Below are 23,634 nucleotides of genomic sequence, written 5' to 3'. Positions count from 1 at the left end.
AGGCTTTAACAGTGACCATAGCTTATATACCACTAACCAAGTTCCTTACAAGGTACAGAAACATGTGGTTTGTTTAAAATAGAATGTATACTTCATGCTAACATCAGTTGGTATATTTATACATACATACATTGGTGGAAAGAAGAAGCCACCCTATGCATCAGTGGAACATGTTACATACACATTTCTGGTATGGTCAAAATTAGCTCCTCTCCCTGTGTCTGGTCATATGATCCTACATGTTCATGCAGACTTTAACTCATGCAGTAAACTTCATCAGGCACTAAAACATATCTTCAGAATAGATATGTCATGGTCGGTAATGACCGACTTTGGAATCTCACTTGGAGAGACCAATCCACTTAGAGTGTCAACTAAACAACCCAATGCACATTGGCATGCGACGATTGCATCCAGCTGCCTCTGATCGCAGCATGAGTAACTAATAACTATTAGTTATTATAAAAACTAATAACGAATAACTAGGCAGCAGTTGCAGCACATACTCAGGTTTTCGCTAAGGAGCTGAGCATGTGACCTGGCCACTCAGTGGTGGTATAGCAGCTGTGGCGACAAGATGTGAAGTGTCCATTCCCTCCTTCAGGGAACGAGGGTTACATACATAACCGAGACGTTCCCTTTCAGTTGGTCACTCTCAACATCATGTGAGAAGAACACCACGCGATGAACAGGTTCCTTCAAGGCATAAGTGCTTGTAGACAGTGCTCTTGCCGAAGTGATGGTGTCTACTAGCTCTTGGGGTAGGTCACCTAGAACCTCTTGTCCCATCCAGGGACCAGATGTGAAGTTTACAGAGGTCTGAACGTGGGTGCGAAAGGGTGCCCCGCCCCGTCTCTAAGTCAGTAGACCTCAAAGGAATCTGCCAGAGATGGGGGGTCTGACACAAGGAACATTAGTTCCGGGAACCAGGTCCGAGTGGGCCAGTAGGGCGCCATAAGCAGGACCTGATCCTCCCCCTCTCTGATCTTGCACAGTGTCTGTGTGAGAAGGCTCACTGGGGGAAAGCATATAGGTGCCTCCAAAATGAAGTAATAGCCGTAAAACCCTGTCTACATATCGGCTGGAGGAACCGGCAGCAGATTTGCGATCTCCGGATGCAAGACTGGAACATCGGCCGCCTTCACTGATGTGAAGCAGATGGCACAGAACTTTGGGGAAACCAGGCGAACTGAATTACATAGCTGAGTCTGATGGTCTGCAGGAGCCAGCGAGACAATTTGGGTAGCCAGGCACCCATACACCATATAAGCTGGACCAGTGGGACCACCGACATACCTCCGGTGGGGCAGCGAGGTTGAGTGTGCAGTGCAACGCTTATCTGGTTCCACGGTTTGGTAGAGGGTGTGTTACTAGGGCTTTTGATGATGCTCCTGCTGCTGTCAGTGTTGGTCTGTCTGCCACTCTTCCTACCCTCTTGGGACCCAGAGACAGAGAAAACTGCTCTCTTATTGAGATTTTTGGAAACCAGATTCTCCACCCGGACCTGCTCCGGGGGAGGGAGAAGTGCATTCACCATCCCCCAAAGAGCAGTCCCTCTCTGGGTCACCCATACAGGGCCCTCTTGCTCTTCCGCTCATTGCCAGGTTTGATGGGGGCCTGGACAGGCGGGGTGGCACTCTGGATGGGTAGAGGCAACAGCTGCCCACTAGGGCAGGACATATTGGATTGCCTCAGTCTGCTCCTGTGCAGCCTAGAACTGCTGGGCCGTGTTCTCGATGTGTCACTGAAGAGGTCGGTCTGGATCACATGGACCTTGAGGAACTGAACTTGAGCATCCCTCATGTTGACCAGACACAGCCAAAGGTGATGCTCCTGGACCAAAAGTGTGGACATTGCATGACCCAGAGAACCCGCAGTGAACTTTTTTGCTCATAGCGTGAGGTCAGTTGGGGATCTGAGCTCTTTCAGAACTTTCGGATCGTGACCACCTTTGTGCAGGTCCCTCAGTGCTTTAGCCTGAATATACGAGGTCCCCCATATACTCCCTAGCTGCACCACCATCGAGAGTGGTGAGGGAGGAGGAATTAGCAAGTCAGTTTCCGGCCAAAAAAAGGTGCCTTTCATGACCTGGTAAGCTCCCTCATGCACCACTGGGATGAATGGCATCAAACTGGGTGCTGAAAACTAGTGCAGGCCACTCTGAAGAACCAGTCGTCAAGCCTTGAGGGCTCAGGACATGGTGGAGGACTCAACTGAAGCCCTACCCTACGGTGGCCCCGGAAAGCATAGCCGTCATTTCTGGATCAGATTCAGGCATTGCTACAGTCCTGGAGGGCAGCAGTGCAGCCAAATCTTCCTCTCTAGAAAGCTGCTGGTACGCTTCTTGTAAAGAGCCAAACACGTTCTTTTGGCAGCTCGACTAGTTGAAGAGTGCAAGAGGAGCATTGTTCCCCTGAGGGTTGGTTTCCTAAAGGGTTTGCCAACACTGTTACCCTCAGACTGACCGTTCTACTGCCTGAAGTAGCCCCCACCTAACAGCTGCCATGATGAGAACTAGATCGAGGCAATGGAGCTCCACCCCTTTTTTTGGATTCGAAGCAAAAAGCATATTTGTGTGCGCACACCCGAAGCAAGGAAACACATGCAAATATTAAGCTCTCGCTGAAGTATTGTGTTTAAGTGGTCAAATTTGCACAAACTTTTTCAAAATGCCCATCTTGGTAAGTATCCTGTAGCAAACATAGCTGACTGAACTGTATAAGTGCACTGGATCAGTGCATTCTTTTAAAGTAACAGCACTTTCTTAATTTTAATCGAACAGTAACAACACTGCTCTGTGTAATTGTGATTGATTGACTTGTGTAAGGTCCGCGCACTCGGTCCAAGGAAGGTATCCGATGCTGGCTGAAGGTTTCTTGTGCATTCTGTCTTTTCAGCACGCAAAGCTATTAAATTTAAGTTTAATTCTAATCTGACTCTATTTTAGTATCTAATCTGACTCCATTTTAATTTTACCTCGAATTTAGATTGTCATATGAATTGGTTGCTTGACCATTTCTAATTATTCTTATTCTGACAACTGATTATTCTATTTATTCTTTAATATTATTGTACTCGTTCTTTTGGGTGCTCATGTTCTTTATTTGCTTTTGCTTGTAGTTTTATTATTATTATTATTTTCTTAATTTTTATTTGACAGTATAGTTTTTCCCTAAACATACCACATACTGAACCATACCAAAACTGTTCTATCCCTATTCATTACTGACGTGACGTCGAGAGTGACTGACTGAAAGGCAACTCAATTAACCTAAACAATGAGCCTTGGCTAGACATGCCTGCACTGATCTCAGTCTCCCGTCCCTATAGGATCAATATGAGGGGCAGCACTGAACTAATACAAATAGATCTATAGAATAGACAACAGTTCTGTGAAGGTTGAGATAGAGAAGTTATTGTGTAGAAAAGAAAATCTGAAAGAAAGACAAATAAGAAGGACATTTTTACAGCATCAAGATGTTTGTGTTTATATTTAGTTTGGGGCCAGTTTTTAATCTTTTTGAAAGAAGTCTCATATACTCTTCGATGTTGCATTTATTTGAGCAGAAATGCAGTAAAAATATCTGTATTCTGTTTAGATTTATATTAAAATGTAATTTATTTCTGTGATTGGAAAACTGAATTTTCAGCAGCCATTACTCAGTGTCATATGATAAGCCTTCATAAATTTGTTTAATATGCTGATTGGTACTCAGGAAACGTATTATTATTATTATTATTATTATTATTATTATTATTATTATCAATGTTGAAAACAGTTATCCGGCTTAATCAATCAATCAATCACCTTTATTTATATAGTGCTTTAAACAAAATACATTGCGCCAAAGCACTGAACAACATTCATTTGGAAAACAGTGTCTCAATAATGCAAAATGATAGTTAAAGGCAGTTCATCATTGAATTCAGTTATGTCATCTCTGTTCAGTTGAAATAGTGTCTGTTTTAATTTGCAATCAAGTCAATGGTATATCACTGTGGATGAAGTGACCCCAACTAAGCAACCCAGAGGCGACAGCGGCAGGGAACCGAAACTCCATCGGTGACAGAATGGAGAAAAAAACCTTGGGAGAAACCAGGCTCAGTTGGGGGGCCAGTTCTCCTCTGACCAGACGAAACCAGTAGCTCAATTCCAGGCTGCAGCAAAGTCAGATTGTGCAGAAGAATCATCTGTTTCCTGTGGTCTTGTCCTGGTGCTCCTCTGAGACAAGGTCTTTACAGGGCATCTGTATCTGGGGCTCTAGTTGTCCTGGTCTCCGCTGTCTTTCAGGGCAGTAGAGGTCCTTTCTAGGTGCTGATCCACCATCATGTCTGGATACGTACTGGATCCGGGTGACTGCAGTGACCCTCTGATCTGGACACAGACTGGATCTGGTGGCCACGGTGACCTCGGAACAAGAGAGAAACAGACAAATATTAGCGTAGATGCCATTCTTCTAATGATGTAGAAAGTACGCTGTTATGTGAAGTGTTTCCGGTTCCGGTTTACCTAATTAATGCAGCCTAAAAATCCTTTAACGGATTTGGATATTAAAAGCATATTAGTATGTTATGTGTATGCCAGGTTAAAGAGATGGGTCTTTAATCTAGATTTAAACTGCAAGAGTGTGTCTGCCTCCCGAACAATGTTAGGTAGGTTATTCCAGAGTTTAGGCGCCAAATAGGAAAAGGATCTGCCGCCCGCAGTTGATTTTGATATTCTAGGTATTATCAAATTGCCTGAGTTTTGAGAACGTAGCGGACGTAGAGGAGTATAATGTAAAAGCTCATTCAAATACTGAGGTGCTAAACCATTCAGGGCTTTATAAGTAATAAGCAATATTTTAAAATCTATACGATGTTTGATAGGGAGCCAGTGCAGTGTGGACAGGACCGGGCTAATATGGTCATACTTCCTGGTTCTAGTAAGAACTCTTGCTGCTGCATTTTGGACTAGCTGTAGTTTGTTTACCAAGCGTGCAGAACAACCACCCAATAAAGCATTACAATAGTCTAACCTTGAAGTCATAAATGTATGGATTAACATTTCTGCATTTGACATTGAGAGCATAGGCCGTAATTTAGATATATTTTTGAGATGGAAAAATGCAGTTTTACAAATGCTAGAAACGTGGCTTTCCAAGGAAAGATTGCGATCAAGTAGCACACCTAGGTTCCTAACTGATGACGAAGAATTGACAGAGCAACCATCAAGTCTTAGACAGTGTTCTAGGTTATTACAAGTAGAGTTTTTAGGCCCTATGATTAACACCTCTGTTTTTTCTGAATTTAGCAGTAAGAAATTACTCGTCATCGACTATGCATTCCATTAGTTTTTGAAATTGGTGTGTTTCACCGGGCTGCGAGGAAATATAGAGCTATAGGGTTATACATTTATGAAGGGTTATAAATCATATATAAAGTGTTTTGAAAATCTAAAAATGCTAAACGTTTTCTGTGAGGAGTAGGTTTAGGTGTAGGGTTTTTGGGTAAGTGATAAAAAAATACAGATTGTACAGTATAAAAACTGTTCTGACCTGGAAAGTCCCAACGGGTTCAAATATGCATATAATGCTAGAAAACATATGAATCTTTAAATCACAACTCAGTAATAAAACATATATATAATATAGTATAATAATTATGCAAGAATTACAAAGATGTGGAGTAATTTTTGATGAAGAACAGCATGTCACACTACAGATTACTGCTAGGACTACTACAGCAACTATTCAAACACTGTTCAAATCCTTGCTTACATTGTGTTGCCATGTGTTATGTCCACCATATGGACTGTAGTTCCAGCTGTTTCACATCAAATGTCCCCAGCTTACTTGCTCGAAAGGAATCTGGAGAGCATGAGAGCTGATAAAGAGCTGTTCTCATTTTCAGTGCTCTGGACAGAGTAATTGTATGATGTTGTGACCTTGTCTGTGAACGTCATGATGTACTGTGCCGGCTGGTCTAGTGTGTGCATGACAGACAATTAGTTGTGTGCTTGCCTGTAGTGACAACTGTAGTGTGTTTGTTTTGAAGAAAACATAAAAATATTTGACGTATTACTTGTCTTCAGTGTCACACAGGGTGATCGAGGAGGTGAACAACATTCAGGAGAATCTAGAGATTGAGAAGACATGCAGAGAGAGTGTAGAAGCTTTGGCCTCAAAGGTGGGGTTTTACAATAAAGTTAAAAATCATCTTGTCTGTATTATTCTGTTTCATTTGATTCCCCTTGTGTCTGTTCTGTTTCAGTTGATTCTGTTGTGTTTTGGTTCAGTAGATTCTTGATTATTTTTTTATTTTTTTTTAAATCTCTTCCTTTCTATTTCATTTGATTCTCATCTGTTCTGTTTTTTTTGTTTATGTTCTGTGTCATTTTATTTTGTTATTTTTGATTAATTTTATTCTATTCTATTCGAACAGATTATGATGATTCTTTTGTTTTTCTGGTTCATTTGATTCTGTTTGGCTCGTTTTAATTCTGCTCTGTGTCAGTTGATTGTGTTGTTTTGTTTCATTAATTTCCGTTCTGATTCATTTGATTCTGTTTTGTTCTTATTTTTTTTATTCTGTTCTTTTTTAATTTTTTTATTGGTTTTGATTTAATCCTCATGTTCTCTGTTTCATATGATTCATCGGTTTTGATTTGATTAATTTGATTTAGTTATTTTCTGTTTCATTCAATTGTTCTTTGTTCTGTTTCATTTGATTCTCCTTTGTTCTGCTCTGACCAGTTTGATTCTTTATGTTCTTATTTCTTTGATTTTTTTTTTCTCTTCTGCTCTCCTTCATTTGATTCTCCTTTGTTGTAGTCTGATTCATTTGATTCTGTTCTTCATTTGATACTGTTTCTTTTGACTCTGTTCTTATCGGTTTAATTTGTTGTTTTTTTACTGTGTTCTGTTCTATTCTGATTCAGCTCCAGTGGGCGTTCAGTTCTGCTCTACTCTTCTCAGAAACAATACTTCCTGAATCATACACCTGTGTTTTTGCTTATGCTTTCACTGTAAATTGATTGGGATCCATCATGCCTCTACCATTCCAACCAACCTTCCATCCATTTATTTCCTCCTCCTTCCTGAGCAAAGTACACACAATTGTTCTTCATATGGGCAGTCAGTCCATTAAGTTCATGTTGGAGTTGGTAGACTATCTCCCTGCCGTATACCTGCTTCTTGGTGTTGACTGCCAGCTCACGTCACTGGACCCACTCTTTACAGAAGTATTCAATTTGCCATCAGTCCCAGCTTAGCACATTGTTTAGTTGGGTTTCAGTTCCACCGTTCAGACTCAGTCGGGTCTGAAAAGTGAAGTGGCATCTACACTGAGCGCTCAGCAGGTAAATGGATCTCTAAAAGCCCAGGTGTGAGGCAAATTAGCAGGAATGATTACCAGCTCATTGCCGTCTCTCTGATGGATGAATCAACTTTCTTCTGCTGTCTGTCGGTGATGAGCGCTGATCACCACACACAGAGAGAGAAATGAGAGAACAGTACCAATTATATGAAAGGAATAAAGACACAGATAAAAGAGATAAAGACCAGGAGAAAATAGTCTTTAGATTGAAAAAGGACACCTGTTGTCCTGCATTTTAGAAGCAGGGTAGCTGCCATTTAAAGTCTTTTTGCATCCAAAAAAAGAAGGCATTTCACTGTGCAAATGAAAACTGACATTTATTTTTTTATACTTGACAAAATAGACTAAGGTGAAAAAACCCTACTGGCTTTCTGTTATTTAGCTTGGATGACAGGATTTCATTCCTTCCTTTTCTTGAGAATCGCTTGTGAGATTTCTCTTGAGGTATAGCTAAAAAATTTTCCTTGAAGTATGTGAAGCCATCACAGATGTTTCTGAGAGCTGCAGTTGAGGAAGACCACAGAGCATGTCATTTGTATGGAGGAAATAGACCTGCAGCTGGGCCGTTTTGTGCCTCGGCATTATGTGTTGGATAAAAGCTCGATTTAACCAATCAATGGTTCCCTGACATCCTTAAATGCACAGCCCAGCTTGTTCTGTGTTCGCCGGTGGCCACGGTGCATGAAAACCAGTGCAGATTCCCTTTGTCCTGGCTGCTCTGTGAACACCTCCACACCGAGCCCCTCACTTGCGACTAACAGCAGGAGAGTCCTGTAGGATTCAGCCTCCACAGGTTTACTCATCTTCCATCTTTCAAGACACATGACTGTTTGAGGATGCAGTTTTGTTTGTCACTAATTGCTCTTTCAGCACATAGCAGATTCCTCTCAAATATCTAATCTGTTTTTATGCAGAAAACACTTTGCATTGCATTGATCTCTGAATTCCAAATTTCTTAAAAAATCATATCATTCAAAAGTTTTTTTTTTATGTTTTTGAGAAGTCTTATATGCTTACCAAAACTGCATTTATTTGATAAAAAATACAGAAGTATTATTTTTACAATTCAAAATAACTATTTTATGTCAAATATTTTGTGATGGCCTTTGAGGCCAAAGCTGAATTTTCAGCCGTTTGTACCTCAGTCTCACATGATCCTTCAGAAATCATTCTACTATGCTGATTTAACGTTAATCTTTTAAAACATTCATTAGCAATCATTAGCATATATCAGACTGAATGTTCATTTTGATACTGTACATTATAATTGGCCTGAATTGGCTAACTTGTAAAAAAAAAAAAAAAAAAAAAAAGATTTTAGTTTGTAGTGTTTTTATTTTTATTTAAAACTGTATTCAAATTTAATCCTGGCTATTTTTATGCCATAACATGAAAATAATTATCACATTATTGGTATTGACCAGATCTGTAATATTGGTGCATTGCTACGTTTATTTTATTTTTCTGGCTACTTACCCATTAAATAAGTAAATAACCAGACATGAAATTTTTATATTGCCTTGTTGCTATATTTATTTGAAATGTTTTTGCTAATATTTATAAAAAAAAGTATGAAAGACTTTGACTTGATTTGCATCTCAGCCCGCAGGATACAAATCTTACCTCTTTTATTGAAAGTGTGAAAGATATGTTGTGAAAATTACAGCATTGGCTCATCCCAAATTTACATTTAAATTAGTCCAAAAATGTTGGTAGGTGTGATTGGAGGATGGCGAGTGGAATTGTCTCAAATAGTCTCTACATTTCAGCGGTATGATTTATTGTGTATGACGGCTGTAATTTTGTCTGCCAAAAGACCCCGAGGCAGACAGGAAACGAAGAGGGAAAAATCATAATCAATTTCTTAGACTCTGGAACAATTTGAATTAAAAAACAGTAATGGATGAGGGTTTACGGGTGGTGGCAGTCAAATCAAAGTGCAATCCAAACACATGACATTTTGTTTTGATGTGTGATCAGAGGAGATGAGGGGCCTGGCCACCTCGGGACGCACGTCTGATTTCTGCCAGTGTGTAATTTCACTGCTGCGCTCTCATCAATGCCGGATGATTATCGCAGAGCGAGCGTGTATGCGTGTGTGTCTGCGTGTTTATCCCCATATTATGTGTTGTTGATTGCGTTTTTAAAAGATGCATTCAGCAGGAAGGACGGCATCAGGAAATGGATTCACGTGCTGTGTGTCCTCACTTGGATGTCATTAATAAAGGCTCGTTAAAGAGGGGCATTTTATCCCTGCCTCTCGCTCTTTTTCTCTCTCGGACTGGAATGTCATCCGGTACTAATTTACATACCTCCACCCCCATTGGCTCTCTGAGTTTCCATTAAGTGGCCTCCCTAATTGAAGTGTGAATGACCAGACTTAAATTACTTTAATTGGGTGTTCAAAAAGGTAAAATTTCTCGGATGCAGGTATGTGCATGTGGCAAGGGAGGGGGTCCGTGGCGGCGCCTGATAGAATGCTGTAATTATTTATGAAAACAGAAGTGTCTGCTGCTGCTGCTCCTGCATACGTGTAATGAAATGTCTATTATTTTGCCCTTGATTATTGCTCTTTTCAAGAGTGTTCGTGCTGTGTGTGTTTGGCTGTGTGATTGAGGGGAATTGCATGGGCACCCGCTGGGGTTCCAGTGGGCCGGTCTGTCTACATGCTGCTGATTTGATTTCTCATATCTTTTTGCTCTGTGGCAAACACTGAAAATCACCGGCTTGGGTTTTATATCATTTGTGGTGTTACCGGTGTCATTTTGATTTCTGATTATTCCTATAAATGTGACGACATTGGCCTCACTAGTTTAACGTTTTTTTTTTTGCACTGTAAGTAAACACTGGATTTTCGTTCTCGTCACGAGCTAAGAGAATTCATGTTTTGATAGTGTAGCTCAATTGGTACTGTGTGATGCCAGCAGCACTCAGATCCCGAGTTGAAATGTATACATCAAATGCTCTATGCTGCTTTGGATAAAATATCTTTCAAATACACATATGTATATCTTTCTTTCAGTTGAACAGACAGAACCGTTCTCTGAAGAGGAAGAGTATGCTCTTTATGTCCCGCCTTGGTGCTGATGTCGTCGCTGAGATCAGTCTGGATGATGAGGATGATGAAGATCCACAGGAGGAGGGGTCAGGTGTCTGTAGCTCCTCCCACTGTCAGATTGTCATTACAGGTGGGTCAGTGCACTGTCCCACAATGTATTGCTTAATAAAATATTTGTATTACTTTATACTTTTGGCATCTACATAGGTGGCAAAAAAGGTGAAGTGTATAATTACTATGACACAGACAGCAAAAGAATTGCATGTTTTTTGTTTAAGCAGATTGACTGGTCCTTTTATTATAACATAGGCTTTGGCATTAAATTGAGTCTTGACTACCTGTTTAGTCAAACAATGTTTAACAAACTTGTGAAAGCAGTCATTATTTATTAGTACAGAAATTAGACACCTTGGCCATTAAGTGGCATTAAGTTATATATATAGAAACAGCAGTTATAAGTTTAAAGTGACCACAGGCTTTTTTCAAGGCTTTCAAGCTTTGAAAAACCATTGTAAAAGTAGTCCATGCAACACATGCTTTATTTCAAAGTCTTGTGATACAATGAGTAATTTTGCCCTCCACGGCAGTTCTCAATTCATGATGTTTGGTTACAATACACTTGAGTAAATGAGAACTGGTTCTCAACTGACTTACCTGGTTAAATTTAAATCAAATGTTTTATTATTAATGCTTTTCTTGTTTGTTTATGGTAGAGCTGAGGGATAAATTAGAGGTGATCCTGGCTGAGAAGAAGCAGATTGCAATCGATCTGGAGATGACAAGAGAGCAGCTCTGCCAAACTAGACAGGAAGTATGTGAGAAAAGCATTTAATCTTGGGTTTTACTGCATTAACTTACTACTCAGCTTTAAGAGAGATCGACCATGCATCATTTTAAAAAAGGTCTACAATATACATTCAAAATGTAATTTTTTCCTAATGGAAAAGTAAAAATCATGATAACGAATTTGTTGTGATCCACCTCCTTAATGTCTTTAATGTTAACCTTTGCCATGTTTCACAGTGGCTTTGACTCAGAATTATGACGGCCAAATAGAAAAGAAGGGTCTGTCTTTGTGTTGTCATGTTCGATGTTTCAACTGAACCCGTTAGATAACTAAATAAATGAAGCTCTCACTCTCCCTTTCTTCCTAAGCTACTGAAAGAGAAGCATGATAATACTGTTTTAATAGCTGAAACCTTCCAACAAAAGAAGCTCTTGGGAAAATACAACAGAGGTCAGTTTTGCTTATATTGTATCCCATTACCTCAGCCTCTCTCACTCTCTCTCTCTACTGATTTCCAGTCCGATCATTCAATGATCCTAACACACTCTGGTACATCTTCATTATTACAATAACAATAAGTCATACAGTATTTTTATGTAAATCTGAGTGATTCCTGACAACTGCTTGATTCTAGACTTATAATGCAAATATCACAAAAATCATAATGCATGATTTTCTTTTTACAAATATTTTATCTGTTTGTGCGTGTTTTGAGTTGTTAAGTCATTTGATGCATGAATTAAATTAAATAAATAAAAAATAATCTTATCACTTTAAATAAAGAATTATATTTTTGGTCTTCTTTTGTTAATAATGATCTGAGAGAGTTGCACACTGTTGCATACAAAAGAAGATTATAGAATCTTATAGAAGATTATAGTCATTCACTGTCATTCAATATGTATATATATACATATATACATATTTTTTAAGAAGTTACTACTTTTATTCAGCAAGAAAGAATTAAATTGATCAAAAGTAAAAGTAAAGACATTTATAAGCTTACAAAAGATTTCTATTTGAAATAAATGTTGTTCTTTTGAACTTTCTATTTAAATTATATTTGTGTATCATTTCCACAAAAGTGTTAAGCAGCACAATATTGATAATAATAATGAATTTCAACCAGACATTGAAAACAACCAAATCAGCATATTTAAATGAATTCCGAAGGACCATGTGACACTGGGGTTAATGGATGCTGAAAATTCTGCTTTCCTGTAAAAGGAATAATATATGTTTTAGAATTAATTAAAATTTTAAGTTTTTAGAATTGTAATAATATTTTAAAATATTGCTGGTTTTACAATCAAATAAATACAGCCTGTTTGGGTATAAGAGTTTTCTTTCAAAAAAAATAACAACCCCAAACTTTTGAGCAATGATTTCAATAAAAGACATAGAGAGGTCAGTACAAAAGTAGATTTATGGATGAGGACCAAAGGTCATCTTCAGACACTATTGTCTTCTGCTTAATAGCCTCCATAGAGGAGTTTCCATAACTGATTCTGCTATTTTCCCGTTTATCACTATGAAGGTGCTTTGATACAAATCTGTATTGTATAAAGCACTTTAGAAATAAAAGTAACTTAACTTGACCATGCTGATTTAAATGGCACATTGCACCCTAAAATGCCTTTTAAATGTCTATTCCCTGTAGTTGATGTCATCAGAAGAATATAAATTATACCTTAGACAAGATATATATAGAAAACTTACATGTATGTGTGTTTGTAGTTTCTCAGTATGCTCTAGATGAGTTTGAGGCCTTGCAGGATGATCTAAAGCTTGAGAGGGACCTGCGATCTGAAGCAGAGAAGTTTGCACATGAGGTGAAAGCTCAGTCTGATTTGATTTCATGATTACTTTATTGAAATGTATACGACATGCTAGGAGCTCTGAATATTTTTAAATTCCTGGAATATGTTAATTAAGCAATGTGTGCTTATCTCTCTATCTCTCTGTCTCTCTGTGGGTGAATGAAGATGCTAGTAGAGCAGAAGAAGCTGAAAAGACAAAGCCAGATGTTGATCCAAAGTGTGTCTTCAACAGAAGCTCTGCAGAAAGCTCTGTCAGAGATCAACACACTGACACACACTTTAGAGACACAGAGACTGGAGCATCAGCAGCAGGTAATAAACACACGCACATACACACATTAAGGTGGGTAGACCCAATGTCATTTAAAATAATAACAAACAAACCAAACAAAAAAATCAACCATACAAACTCCTCCTAGTGTCACACCAAAACTCACACATGCTGTTCATTATGTGCCTTTCTAAAAGGACAAGGAATGAGCGGTATTCTGCATTTAAACAATCATTAAAGGATCAAGGAAAATGTTGGAGGCGACGTGACTCACTTACTTCATGGTAGTATTTGTCTGCCATCACTATAGAATTTAGTCAGAGTATATGACATATTTAATATGATAAGAACAATAATGAGGCTGTGAGTAATGGAAGTACAGTCACTAATCACCTTAAAGAGATGGTTCACCCAAAAAAGTCATAATTTTGTCACACTCATGTTGTTCCATTTGAAAGGCAAGACATTTCTCTTGCATAGAACTCATAAAGAGATGTAACATTTTTATGTAGAGGGCAGGATTTTCTTTAGTTAACTAAAACAACAACTAAAACAATCCGTTGCTTGAAATTAAACAAACCTTAACTGAAATCATTTGAAATTGTGTGTGTGTGTGTGTGTTTATATATATAACTTATTTTATTTCACCAAGTTAAATAATAATAAAAACTTAAAGAACACAACAGAATTATCAAAACTTTATCTAAAGTTGAAATAAAAACTGAAAATATATTAAGAAAGACTATAATAGACTAGAATATATAATAAAAAGCTGATTGAGTGTCCTCGCTGCTATTTTCTATTTAGTGAAAGTTGAAGGAGACTTGGTCACCATTTCATTTGTTGGCATGATGGCAGAGTATTTATTATATAAGTGAACTATACCTTAAGTTCAAAGATCACATTCTGTTTTTTCAACCCATGTTTTGTTGGTGGATTCCAGGTGAAGGCTCTTGAAGAGCAGATACGTGGCAGTGAATTAAAGAAGCAGCTGTCAGCGTTACAGAGACAGACCGAACTGCTGGATGAGGAGAGGAAAGAGTGGCAGCACAAACACACTAAAGCTGAAACTGAGGCTAAAGACCTCAGATTCACAGGTACCACATTAGGGGGCAGTTTTTAGATAAAAAAAAAGTACTCTGTTATGCTCACCATTCGATAAATTATAAAAAAATCAGTAATACTGTGAAATGTTTTTAATGTTTAAAATACTGTTTTCTATTTTAATATATTTAAAAATGTAATTTATTTGTGTGATGCGAAGCTGAATTTTCTTTAGTGTCACATGATCCTTCAGAAATCATTCTAATGTGCTGATTTGATATACATGTTTTTTTTTCAGGATTTCTTCATATTTCAAAAGAAAAGTATTTTATTTGAAATAGAAAAGTTTTGTCACCTTAATAGATGTATTTGTCACTTTTTATCAATGTAATGCATCTTTGCTAAATAAAAGTATTTAATTTCTCTCCAAACTTTTGAACAACACTCTAAATAACCCAGTGTTTATATCTCTGTCCTTTGCAGTGGAGGAACTGAAAAAGAAGCTCCAGCAGGTCTCCAATCCACCACCAGGTGCCCCAGGACCCCCTCCTCCACCCCCGCCCCCACCTCCTCCACCTCCACCCCCTGCCCCCTCAAGCAACCCACTCAGGTGAGTGTCTGTTTGAGATGAAAACTGCAGTCAGTTGGCTGTTTCAATGACACATTTCTTGTTGAAATGGGACATTTTGCTTTAGTTTAATTTTTTTCTTTTGTCTTTATCTCTTTTAGCTCATTACTCTCTATGCTTCGTAAGAAAAAAGACGTGAGCACTGAAATTGTATTAGTGGAGAAGGACACCTCTGAGAAAGACCCAGGTACAGAGCAAAGAGCCATCAGAGTTCACATCTATAAACCTGCGCGGCTTAAAAGTTTTGCTTTATAATAATTAACAAATGCAAAGATTACATAGATTGATCATTTAAAAGCACAGTAATCAGCGATGGCTGATGGTTCAAGGTTTTTTTTTTAATTCGTGTCATTAGCAGGGCTGCCCTGTAGTTTTGTTCGCCGCCGAGCCACATGAAAGATTTCAGACGTTTATGTTGACCTTTTTGAGCAGTGTTGAATTTCAATTAGAAATCTGCAGTGCATTCCGTCAGATGGAATGTAATTAATGTACACCGTTTTACATAAAGTAAACTCCTGTTCATCAAAGCAAAATGTGAAATGAAAGACTTGGGTCAAGTTCAAGTTTCTTCTTAGCCGTTTCTTTCAGCCTTACACTAAAAAACAAGATGGGATTCTTCAGTTATATGCATGATGTTCAGGTTTATAGAAACTGACTGGTGAACTTTAGCCTTCCTTTTATAACTAGGGCTTGATTTTCTTTTTCACTGGGTTTGAATATTTTCAAGTAATGGTGATCTTTCCAATGTATTGACTAAAATTCTTTCACATCCTATAATAAGTATAAGTGCAGGCCAAAGCTTAGATACTTTTGTTGAATAATTGCAGAGTTTCTTTCAGGTGTTCTTTTTAATACTGAACAGCATTTTTATGATCTCATATGAATAGAAGGTTGTTATTGGACAATACTCTAGCTCTGAAACGTAATGCCAATTTAGTGCCTTTGAAAAAGAGAATGTTTTTAGATAGATTTTTATCATGTCAGAAAAACATCAGACTGGTAAGCAGATAATATTCACATTTTTTGTTACAGTTAATGACAGAATGACTAAAAGTGTTTGCCAAGGCCGCTAAACAAAGACAAACATCACATATCAACTTTCTTTTGATTTTTTTTAATGATATTTGTGCATGCCAGCTCAAATAGAAACCCTCACAGTTCTGTTTAGTGGTGTCAGTATGTCTGATATTATTCAGTGTCTGAAATGACTGCTAATGAAAAGCAGCAGATGTTTATCTACATCTGTGTTGATCTGTTTAAATGTCCTTTGATAGAAATCCCATTTGATGGTCTGTGTGTGTGTGTGTGTGTGTGTGTGTGTGTGTCTGACAGAGAAGGACACCAGACAGCAAGCTGTGGATGAGATGATGCAGCGCATCAAAAAAGGAGTTCAATTACGACGTGTTTCCCAGAGAACCAACAAAGCAAGACCGGGACCGGTACACATTTCATACAAACACACACACACACAAAACACTAACTTTCTTTTATTCCATTAATCAGTGTCATTAAATGAAATTACTTACAATATGCCGATAAAGTATTTAGCAAGGATGCATTAAAGAGATCAAGTGACAGTAAAGTCTTTCTATTTTAAATAAATGCAGTTTTTTTTTAACTTTTGAAATCATGTTAAAAAGTAGTAAGATTTCCACATAAATACTAGCAGCACAACTGATTTTTAACATTGAAATGAACATTAACAAGAAATGTTGATGCGTTTTGACCTATATTACAGCAGCGTCAATCTGTTAGGTGTCATTCAAACTGATGAGGCGGGTCAAAAACAGGACAGAAAATAGCATATTGCTTCTAAATTCTGTTTTTTTATATGTAAAATCTTGATCATCAGAGAACAGTGAAAAATTATAAGAGAGGCAGTTCATAACCCCTTAATATATACATTCACTTAAAAATAATAACACTCACTTACATAGTCTGCTTAATTGTTTCTCTGGTCTTCCTGCAGAAAGAAGAGACAAATTCTGCCATACAGGAACTTCATGGAATCCTGGTTAGGATTCATTTGTTTATTTTAATTGTATTTATAATATATATATATATAACAATTATATATAACATATTGCAGTAGAACTCAAATTAGTTTGAAACTAGTTTTTGGTTGGTATAGTAACAAAATCTTTATGTTAGAACTCCGTCAAGCGTCCCGGTCCCTCCTCCTCGCCTGGGACACACCCTCCATCACCATCACAGAAGTCTGAACTGGAGAAGGCCTTGGAGAGACGAAGGGGAGCGCTGAAGGCTGCAAAGAATAACAGTCAGTCAAACACACACACACACACACTTCAGCGCATTTTCTCTGTCTCTTGAGCCTGGTCATTTAACTTTTCAACCCTTCCCCTCCAGCGAATTCCAGTACTGCCCTGGATCTGCCTCAGAATAAGCAAACCCAGTCAGAACCAGGCCAGAACACAAGGGATCAGGTTCAACACCCACTGCAAGACAACAATCACCTTAAGCCTTCATAGGAGCTGTAGGTTGTGAGTATCTGCTCTTTTATGTAGAGCCATGTATTTACACACCAAAAGAACATTTCTTCCTGCACCAGTATAGTTCATCTAAACTAACCAAACACATGTGACTAAATTAGGGACAGTTTTTTTTTTGTATTTTACATTTAATACTTGAAGAAGTTCAGCCATAATGTGACTTAACAGCGTCAAGCATATGTTATTTTTTTATATGCTCACTTTGAGCTATTTTTTTTGGCTGGGTCAAAGAGTTTTTTCCAATTGTTAGTTATTTTTCTCTTTTGTTTGGTTCAAAGAGTGTCTATATAAAATGTCTGTATCCATAACAAAATATTTTTCTATTATCTATAAATCACTGTTTTAGCCTAAACTATATCTTTTAATTAAATATAGTTAAAAAAAATGTTGACTTACAATGTTAAGAAGCACAACCATTTTCTAATTTATAATAATAATTTAAAAAAAATTCTTTAGCATCTCCTTTTTTTTTTTCTTTTTTTTTTGAATGAAAAAGAATGTTTATTTTTTACGGTAGTGTAAATGCCACTTATACAAGAAACTGTCAGTATGAAAGAAGTAATTGCAAGAAATCTCAGATATTATGGTGACAACTATTATATTTTAGCCAATTTGAGCATACTTTGGGATAAAGTCTGAGATTGTAGGATAACTCCAATATTCCTCGCAAACCAAATTATCTAAACTGTCAGTCCACAAACATTTTATAGCTTTAGACTATTATAGCATGTCAACAAGACAAGTCTGTTTTGATTCCTTTTTGGAAATTTGAGAAAAACAAAAAGTAGATACTTGAAGTGCTCAAAGTCTCCAGAGCTGTAAGCAACCACTAAAAAAATAACTTCTGTTTGGAACAAACATATTAGTCACACGGTATTAACTTGAGAACATTTAAACATCTATAAGTGGGAAAATGTTTTAGATTTTCTTGGCTTTGAGGGACTTTGAATATCTGTGAGTGTTTAATAGTAGTGAAACTACATCCCCTCCGTCCTGCTGTCTGCTTTGTCTGGACCGTCCTCACTGAACAAAGTCATTGACACATGCTTTGTCTGTGTGAGAAGCCTTTCTAGAGGGGCGTTGGTGACTAGCCTTGAACATGTGCCAACTTAGTGTGTTCTCAAATGGCTTTGGCTAAACTAGTATTAACCTTCTAACATCCTGCTCGGTAATTACAAGGCACTGATGTGAACTTATCCCCCTTTTAACAATCTTTTTACTGTTTCATGAACCTGGATATTCTTTTCAGGTTCAGCACTGGTCTTTCAAAGAATTGGCATTTTGACCAACATTACAGAAGAGAAGCAATTTTGGTTCATCAATCACACACGACTATTATTCCTGAGACAAATTTGTAAAATAACAGACAATTAATTGATGCTATTTGTACATTTATTGACTGAGCTGTAATGAAATGTGTTATTCTTTTTCAAATTGTTGACATGCCGACATGACAATAACATGCTACTGAATAGAATATATAAAGCAGTTTCGTTTAAGTGAAGCATTTTGAAAGCATGTATAGGCATGGACCTGAGGTGGTTTCATTTATGGCAGCCCTGAAGGCACAATTGTGAGAGGCGGCTGATCTTTGTGACTCTCTAAATGCTTCATTAAAGGAGGTCAGACTTTCGTGTAGTGTTGTTATACAGTGGAATACTTTTCTTAACCCTTTTTCTGGAGCTGAGCACATACTTGCTATTGTCATACTAACTTCCAGCAAAGACAAGATAATGTTTTTTTTTTTTTGAAGTGTCAAAGGAAGGAGCACATTTTGAAAGGTTCCTGACATTTATTTTCAGTTTGAAATGTGAAATTTAAAATGTTCATATAGTCAAATCATGATAACTATATATTTTTTCAAATAATATAAAATCTACTATTAAAGAAACCTGATAATGACATTTTAATGCACCTCAGAACTTTGACTGTAGAATAATATAAGGTAAGAATATTGTTTTTTGAAAGACATCTTTAATGCTCACCAATATAATTTTTTTCCTGATGAAAAATACATTTAAAAAAGTAATATTGTGTACTATTATAACAGTTTACTGTTTAAATAACTGTTTTCTATTTGAATATATTGTAATGTAAATGTATTAATGTATTAATGAATAAATGTAATTTATTCCTGTTGGCAAAGCTTAATCTGCATCCAGTCTTCAGTGTCACATGATCCTACAGAAAGTTTTGTAGAAAACCGTGATTAATGTTTTTCAGGATTCTCTGTTCAAAAGAGCAGTATTTATTTGAAATAAAAATTACTGTCATATTTTGATCAATTTAATGAAGCCTATCTGATAAAATAATAATTTCAAAATAAATAAAATAATATTGTACTGCCTTCAAATTTTGGACAGTAGTATGCATAAAAATAAGGTTTTTCAAAAATGATTTAGGATGGGTTTAAAGTATTGGCTTTTGACTTGGTCTCAGTGATGAAGTGTTTTTTTTTTGTCTGCTCATTGGAATTTTGGCTAAACATCTTCTACGTTTCTTACCGTCTAATGTAAATTTGATGTCTGAAATTTTGTATCTTTCCCCATCCAGTCCACAGAGAAGCATTTAATTCTGTCTGAAATGCATACTAGATCAGATTTATACAATGGTATGACGTTTGTCATGCCTCGTTACACAACAGGATTTCATTTCCTCCGGTGAGCTGCAGCTGCTGTGTTGTTGTTGTGCTGTGAAACAGGAGATGTGTGTGTCTGTGTTGAGGCTCAGTGACGCCTTTCCACTGCTTTCACACACTTAGGCACAATTTCCAGAGCGGCTTAGAGCTCTTCATGGGGTTAAATCTTCCCGGACACAAGATGAAACTTTATTCCCTCTCACCCTCTCTCCTATCTTCTCTTGTTTTTTTGTTTTTTTTTAAACACTGTTCCTCACCTGACCCTGGCCTGCAGCAGAGAATAGCACACACTGTACACTCCAATTCAAGGCTGTGTTTGAGAAGCGTTTTATAAATGTGATTGTATGGACTGTCATTGTGTTTTGTGAATGAAAGAGCTTTGTGGAATGTTGTTGTGCTGTTTGAGATGTAGCTTTGAATCTTTGGGGTCCTTTAAAAGCCGCAAGGATGTTTGTAATGTGTATCTGGTAAACAACGATATTAAAGTGGGTTCAACTTCTCTTGTGATCATATTTTGACACTGTTTTGTAGTAGACTAGATATATACTAAAGCCCATATAGCATGAGTCGATATCAGAGATAAAGAAAAGTATTTTGTGTCACCGCCAATAGCCTCGTGAGCAGCGCACTGACCTATTGCTCCGTTGTACTATGGGCTTATGAGGACCTTTCCTGATCCTGCCCCTCTTTCTCTCCCACTTCCCACTAGAGCCAAAAATTAAAAAACAGAAAGTCTTTTGTTTAGGCTATGTGTTTTCTATACATATTTTTTATAGGCCAAGTATTTTTTTCTTTCAGACAATTCCACTGGTACACTTTTTTTTTTTTGTTTTAATTATATTTATTTAAATCTAATGTTAATGTGCTATTAAATAAAAACTTTCTGAAATTGTACATTAAATTGTAAAATATATTTGTTTTTTGTCTTATCAGGGTCCTATGAAAATATCATTGGACATTTTGGAAAATAATCCATTCAATGACTGACTAATAACCTTTTATTTGCCATCAAAGTGAAATTAGCTGTAAGCATCGGAGCCTGATAAAAATTCTAATTTAAAAGAAAAAGTCTCAGAAACATTTTTGCATCTGAAGTCTCTATATAATGTATTTGTTTTTAAGCGGTTCCATTTGTTAACATAGGTTGACACGAATATACATAAAAAAATCATTTTTATTAATATCAACATTTACTAAGACATTATTAAATTCAAAAGTTATATCTGGTAATATTGCTATTATTTGTATTATATTACCATAACGGACATTAACTAACAATGAACAGTTGTATTTATATAAATTAATGTTAACAAAGATCAATACACAAATTTACAAATGTAATGCTTGTTGTTGTTAAGCTAAACTTAGGGTTCAGACGTTCAGGACTATAAGAGTTAGTGTTATCATGATGGACTACTGATTTCACAGTTGCCAATGCCTGTTTTTTTTTTTTTTTTAAAGATTTTCTAAATGAAAATAATTCACTAGATATTAATATAGATAATATTGTTAATATTAGTGGTTTGTTAATGTATAAACTAACGTTAACTATTGGGACCTTATTGTAGAGTGTTACTTTTATTGTCATTATGATCATTTTTATTTTAGTACTTGTGTATGACCCTAAAACTAGATGTGGAAGAGATCACAAACTAGGATCATAAAGATTCTAGCATCTAGATCCCTTTAGAGTGAGGTTTCATCTCCACTCCCCAACAGCACTCAAAGCACAATCAATAATCGACACACATTTTTACGCGCTCTTCTGTCCGACATGTAGCATATTTTGTTTGTTGACATTTCCGGTTCGGCATCTGTTGAAGATGCGAGGTGTAAATGAGTAAATATCTTGCTCAATTGCAGTCTCTCTCGTCTTCTGGTCTGCACGTTTTTCTTAATCGACGTACTATAAACATTCTGTCAATCTTGTAATCATACAACGCCATGCTGGGCTGTTGCTCTGTCTTACTTGTGTTTTTTTTTTGGCTTTGTTTGACAAAACCATATTCAAGCAACACAAAACAACCTCTATTGACAGAACCACAATTTAGAGCCCTGCTTGTGTATATATGTGAGTGTAAAACGCTTAATTTAGCCTGTTTTGTTAGTCATTTTGTTTATTTTCCAAACAGAATGATTGCCTGGTGGGGAGCCACAGTAACTTGCAATGCTGGTCTCAAATTTGTCTTTCTCTCAGCGGATGCCCCCAGCACCCCCTCCGCTCCCGCCGTGTGCAAATAGCTATTTTTTTTTTTTTTTTACAGATGTAACCCATTGTACGTTTACAAAATGCTGTCAGCTGAGGGCTGTGTTGTGCTCCCTAAAAAATGCAATGCTAGTAAATTCATGATTTCTATAATTCAATTAAGAGGTAAACAAGATAACGAACATGTTGTGAGTTGATTAGGAGCTGAATATGTCAAATTCTTGTGGTCTGTAGTTTCGCAGCACAGCTGTGGGTTTGTGTTTTCTCTCACTTGTTAACACAAAACAGTCCATTCACACACTTTCACACAAACACATAAACAGACACAAACACTTATATGAAGCGGACACTGCTGCCCTTTTGAACAGGCTGGATAATTGGCCCTATTCAGTCACTGTGTGTGTGTGTGTGTGTGTGTGTGTGTGTGTGTGTGTGTGTGTGTGTTTGTGTGTGTGTCAGTATCTGTTGTCTGTATATAGTGAGGAAAGGATGTGGAGAAGGAAGTGATGGGTTGTTTTATGCCTCTTCATCATTGAAGAATAGCTGTGATTTCTCTAAAACCTGTCTGTGGGGTGGGGAGACAAAAGAAGGACGGAGTTCACTGAGTTTTTGGAAATTCCAGAGGCATTTTAGAATTTACAACAATAATAGTAAATATATAGTTTATATAGTAAATGTTATTAAAATCATAAATTATGTATTTAAATCTTAAAGTTTAATATTTCACAGGGTATATATAATGTTTTTTTTTTTTAAGAGAGATATATATATATATAAAAATAGAAATCATATATGTGACCCTGAACCACAAAACTCATCATAAGTAGCATGGGTATATTTGTAGCAATAGCCAACAATACATTGTATGGGTCAAAATGATAGATTTTTCTTTTATGCTAAAAATAATTATGATATTAAGTAAAGATCATGTTAGTAATTTTGTAAATTACCTGCTGTGAATATCAAAACTTAATTGTTATGCATTGCTAAGAGCGTCATTTGGACAATTTAAAAGATGATTTTCTCAATATTTAGATTTTTTTGCACTCTCAATATATATAGTATAGTAAATGTATTTATATTCTAAATAATGTAAATTTTTCTCTTACAGGTAAATTTGGAGCACATGGAAAGAAAAGTCTTCAGGAAGGAAGTCTTCACACACACACACACAATGAACTTAATTTTGGGGACAATCATACAAAATAATTATATAGTGGGCAAAACTATTTGGAAATGTTCACTGTGACTTATGTGGAAAATATTAAAATGCATTAAAAATTGTGGGTGAGGATTATATAAAAACAAGTTTATTT

The 23,634-nt window shown here is 36.8% G+C and overlaps 1 protein-coding gene across 2 annotated transcripts in view; it reads left to right on the top strand.

The window, feature by feature from the left end:
- Positions 1 to 23,623, top strand: part of shtn1 (shootin 1) — a 28,396-nt gene extending 4,773 nt beyond the window's left edge. Inside the window, exons 4-17 of one of the 2 annotated variants that reach the window (XM_026285725.1) lie at positions 6,074 to 6,168; positions 10,379 to 10,544; positions 11,128 to 11,225; positions 11,570 to 11,651; positions 12,939 to 13,033; positions 13,187 to 13,333; positions 14,236 to 14,389; positions 14,820 to 14,946; positions 15,066 to 15,151; positions 16,297 to 16,403; positions 16,934 to 16,978; positions 17,116 to 17,242; positions 17,332 to 17,458; positions 23,430 to 23,623. In XM_026285725.1, coding sequence (XP_026141510.1) covers positions 6,074 to 6,168; positions 10,379 to 10,544; positions 11,128 to 11,225; positions 11,570 to 11,651; positions 12,939 to 13,033; positions 13,187 to 13,333; positions 14,236 to 14,389; positions 14,820 to 14,946; positions 15,066 to 15,151; positions 16,297 to 16,403; positions 16,934 to 16,978; positions 17,116 to 17,242; positions 17,332 to 17,453 — 1,451 coding nt within the window. In that variant the 3' untranslated portion in view covers positions 17,454 to 17,458; positions 23,430 to 23,623. Of the gene's footprint in view, positions 1 to 6,073; positions 6,169 to 10,378; positions 10,545 to 11,127; positions 11,226 to 11,569; positions 11,652 to 12,938; positions 13,034 to 13,186; positions 13,334 to 14,235; positions 14,390 to 14,819; positions 14,947 to 15,065; positions 15,152 to 16,296; positions 16,404 to 16,933; positions 16,979 to 17,115; positions 17,243 to 17,331; positions 17,466 to 23,429 lie in introns of both variants that reach the window. The other variant, XM_026285724.1, reaches the window with a different exon arrangement.
- The last annotated feature ends 11 nt before the right edge of the window (positions 23,624 to 23,634 follow it).

This window comes from Carassius auratus, chromosome 17 (genome assembly GCF_003368295.1).
Source record: "Carassius auratus strain Wakin chromosome 17, ASM336829v1, whole genome shotgun sequence".
Classification (NCBI taxonomy): Eukaryota; Metazoa; Chordata; class Actinopteri; order Cypriniformes; family Cyprinidae; genus Carassius; species Carassius auratus.
The sequence above is the reverse complement of the archived record's forward strand: the minus strand, read 5'-3'. Positions and strand labels throughout refer to the sequence as shown.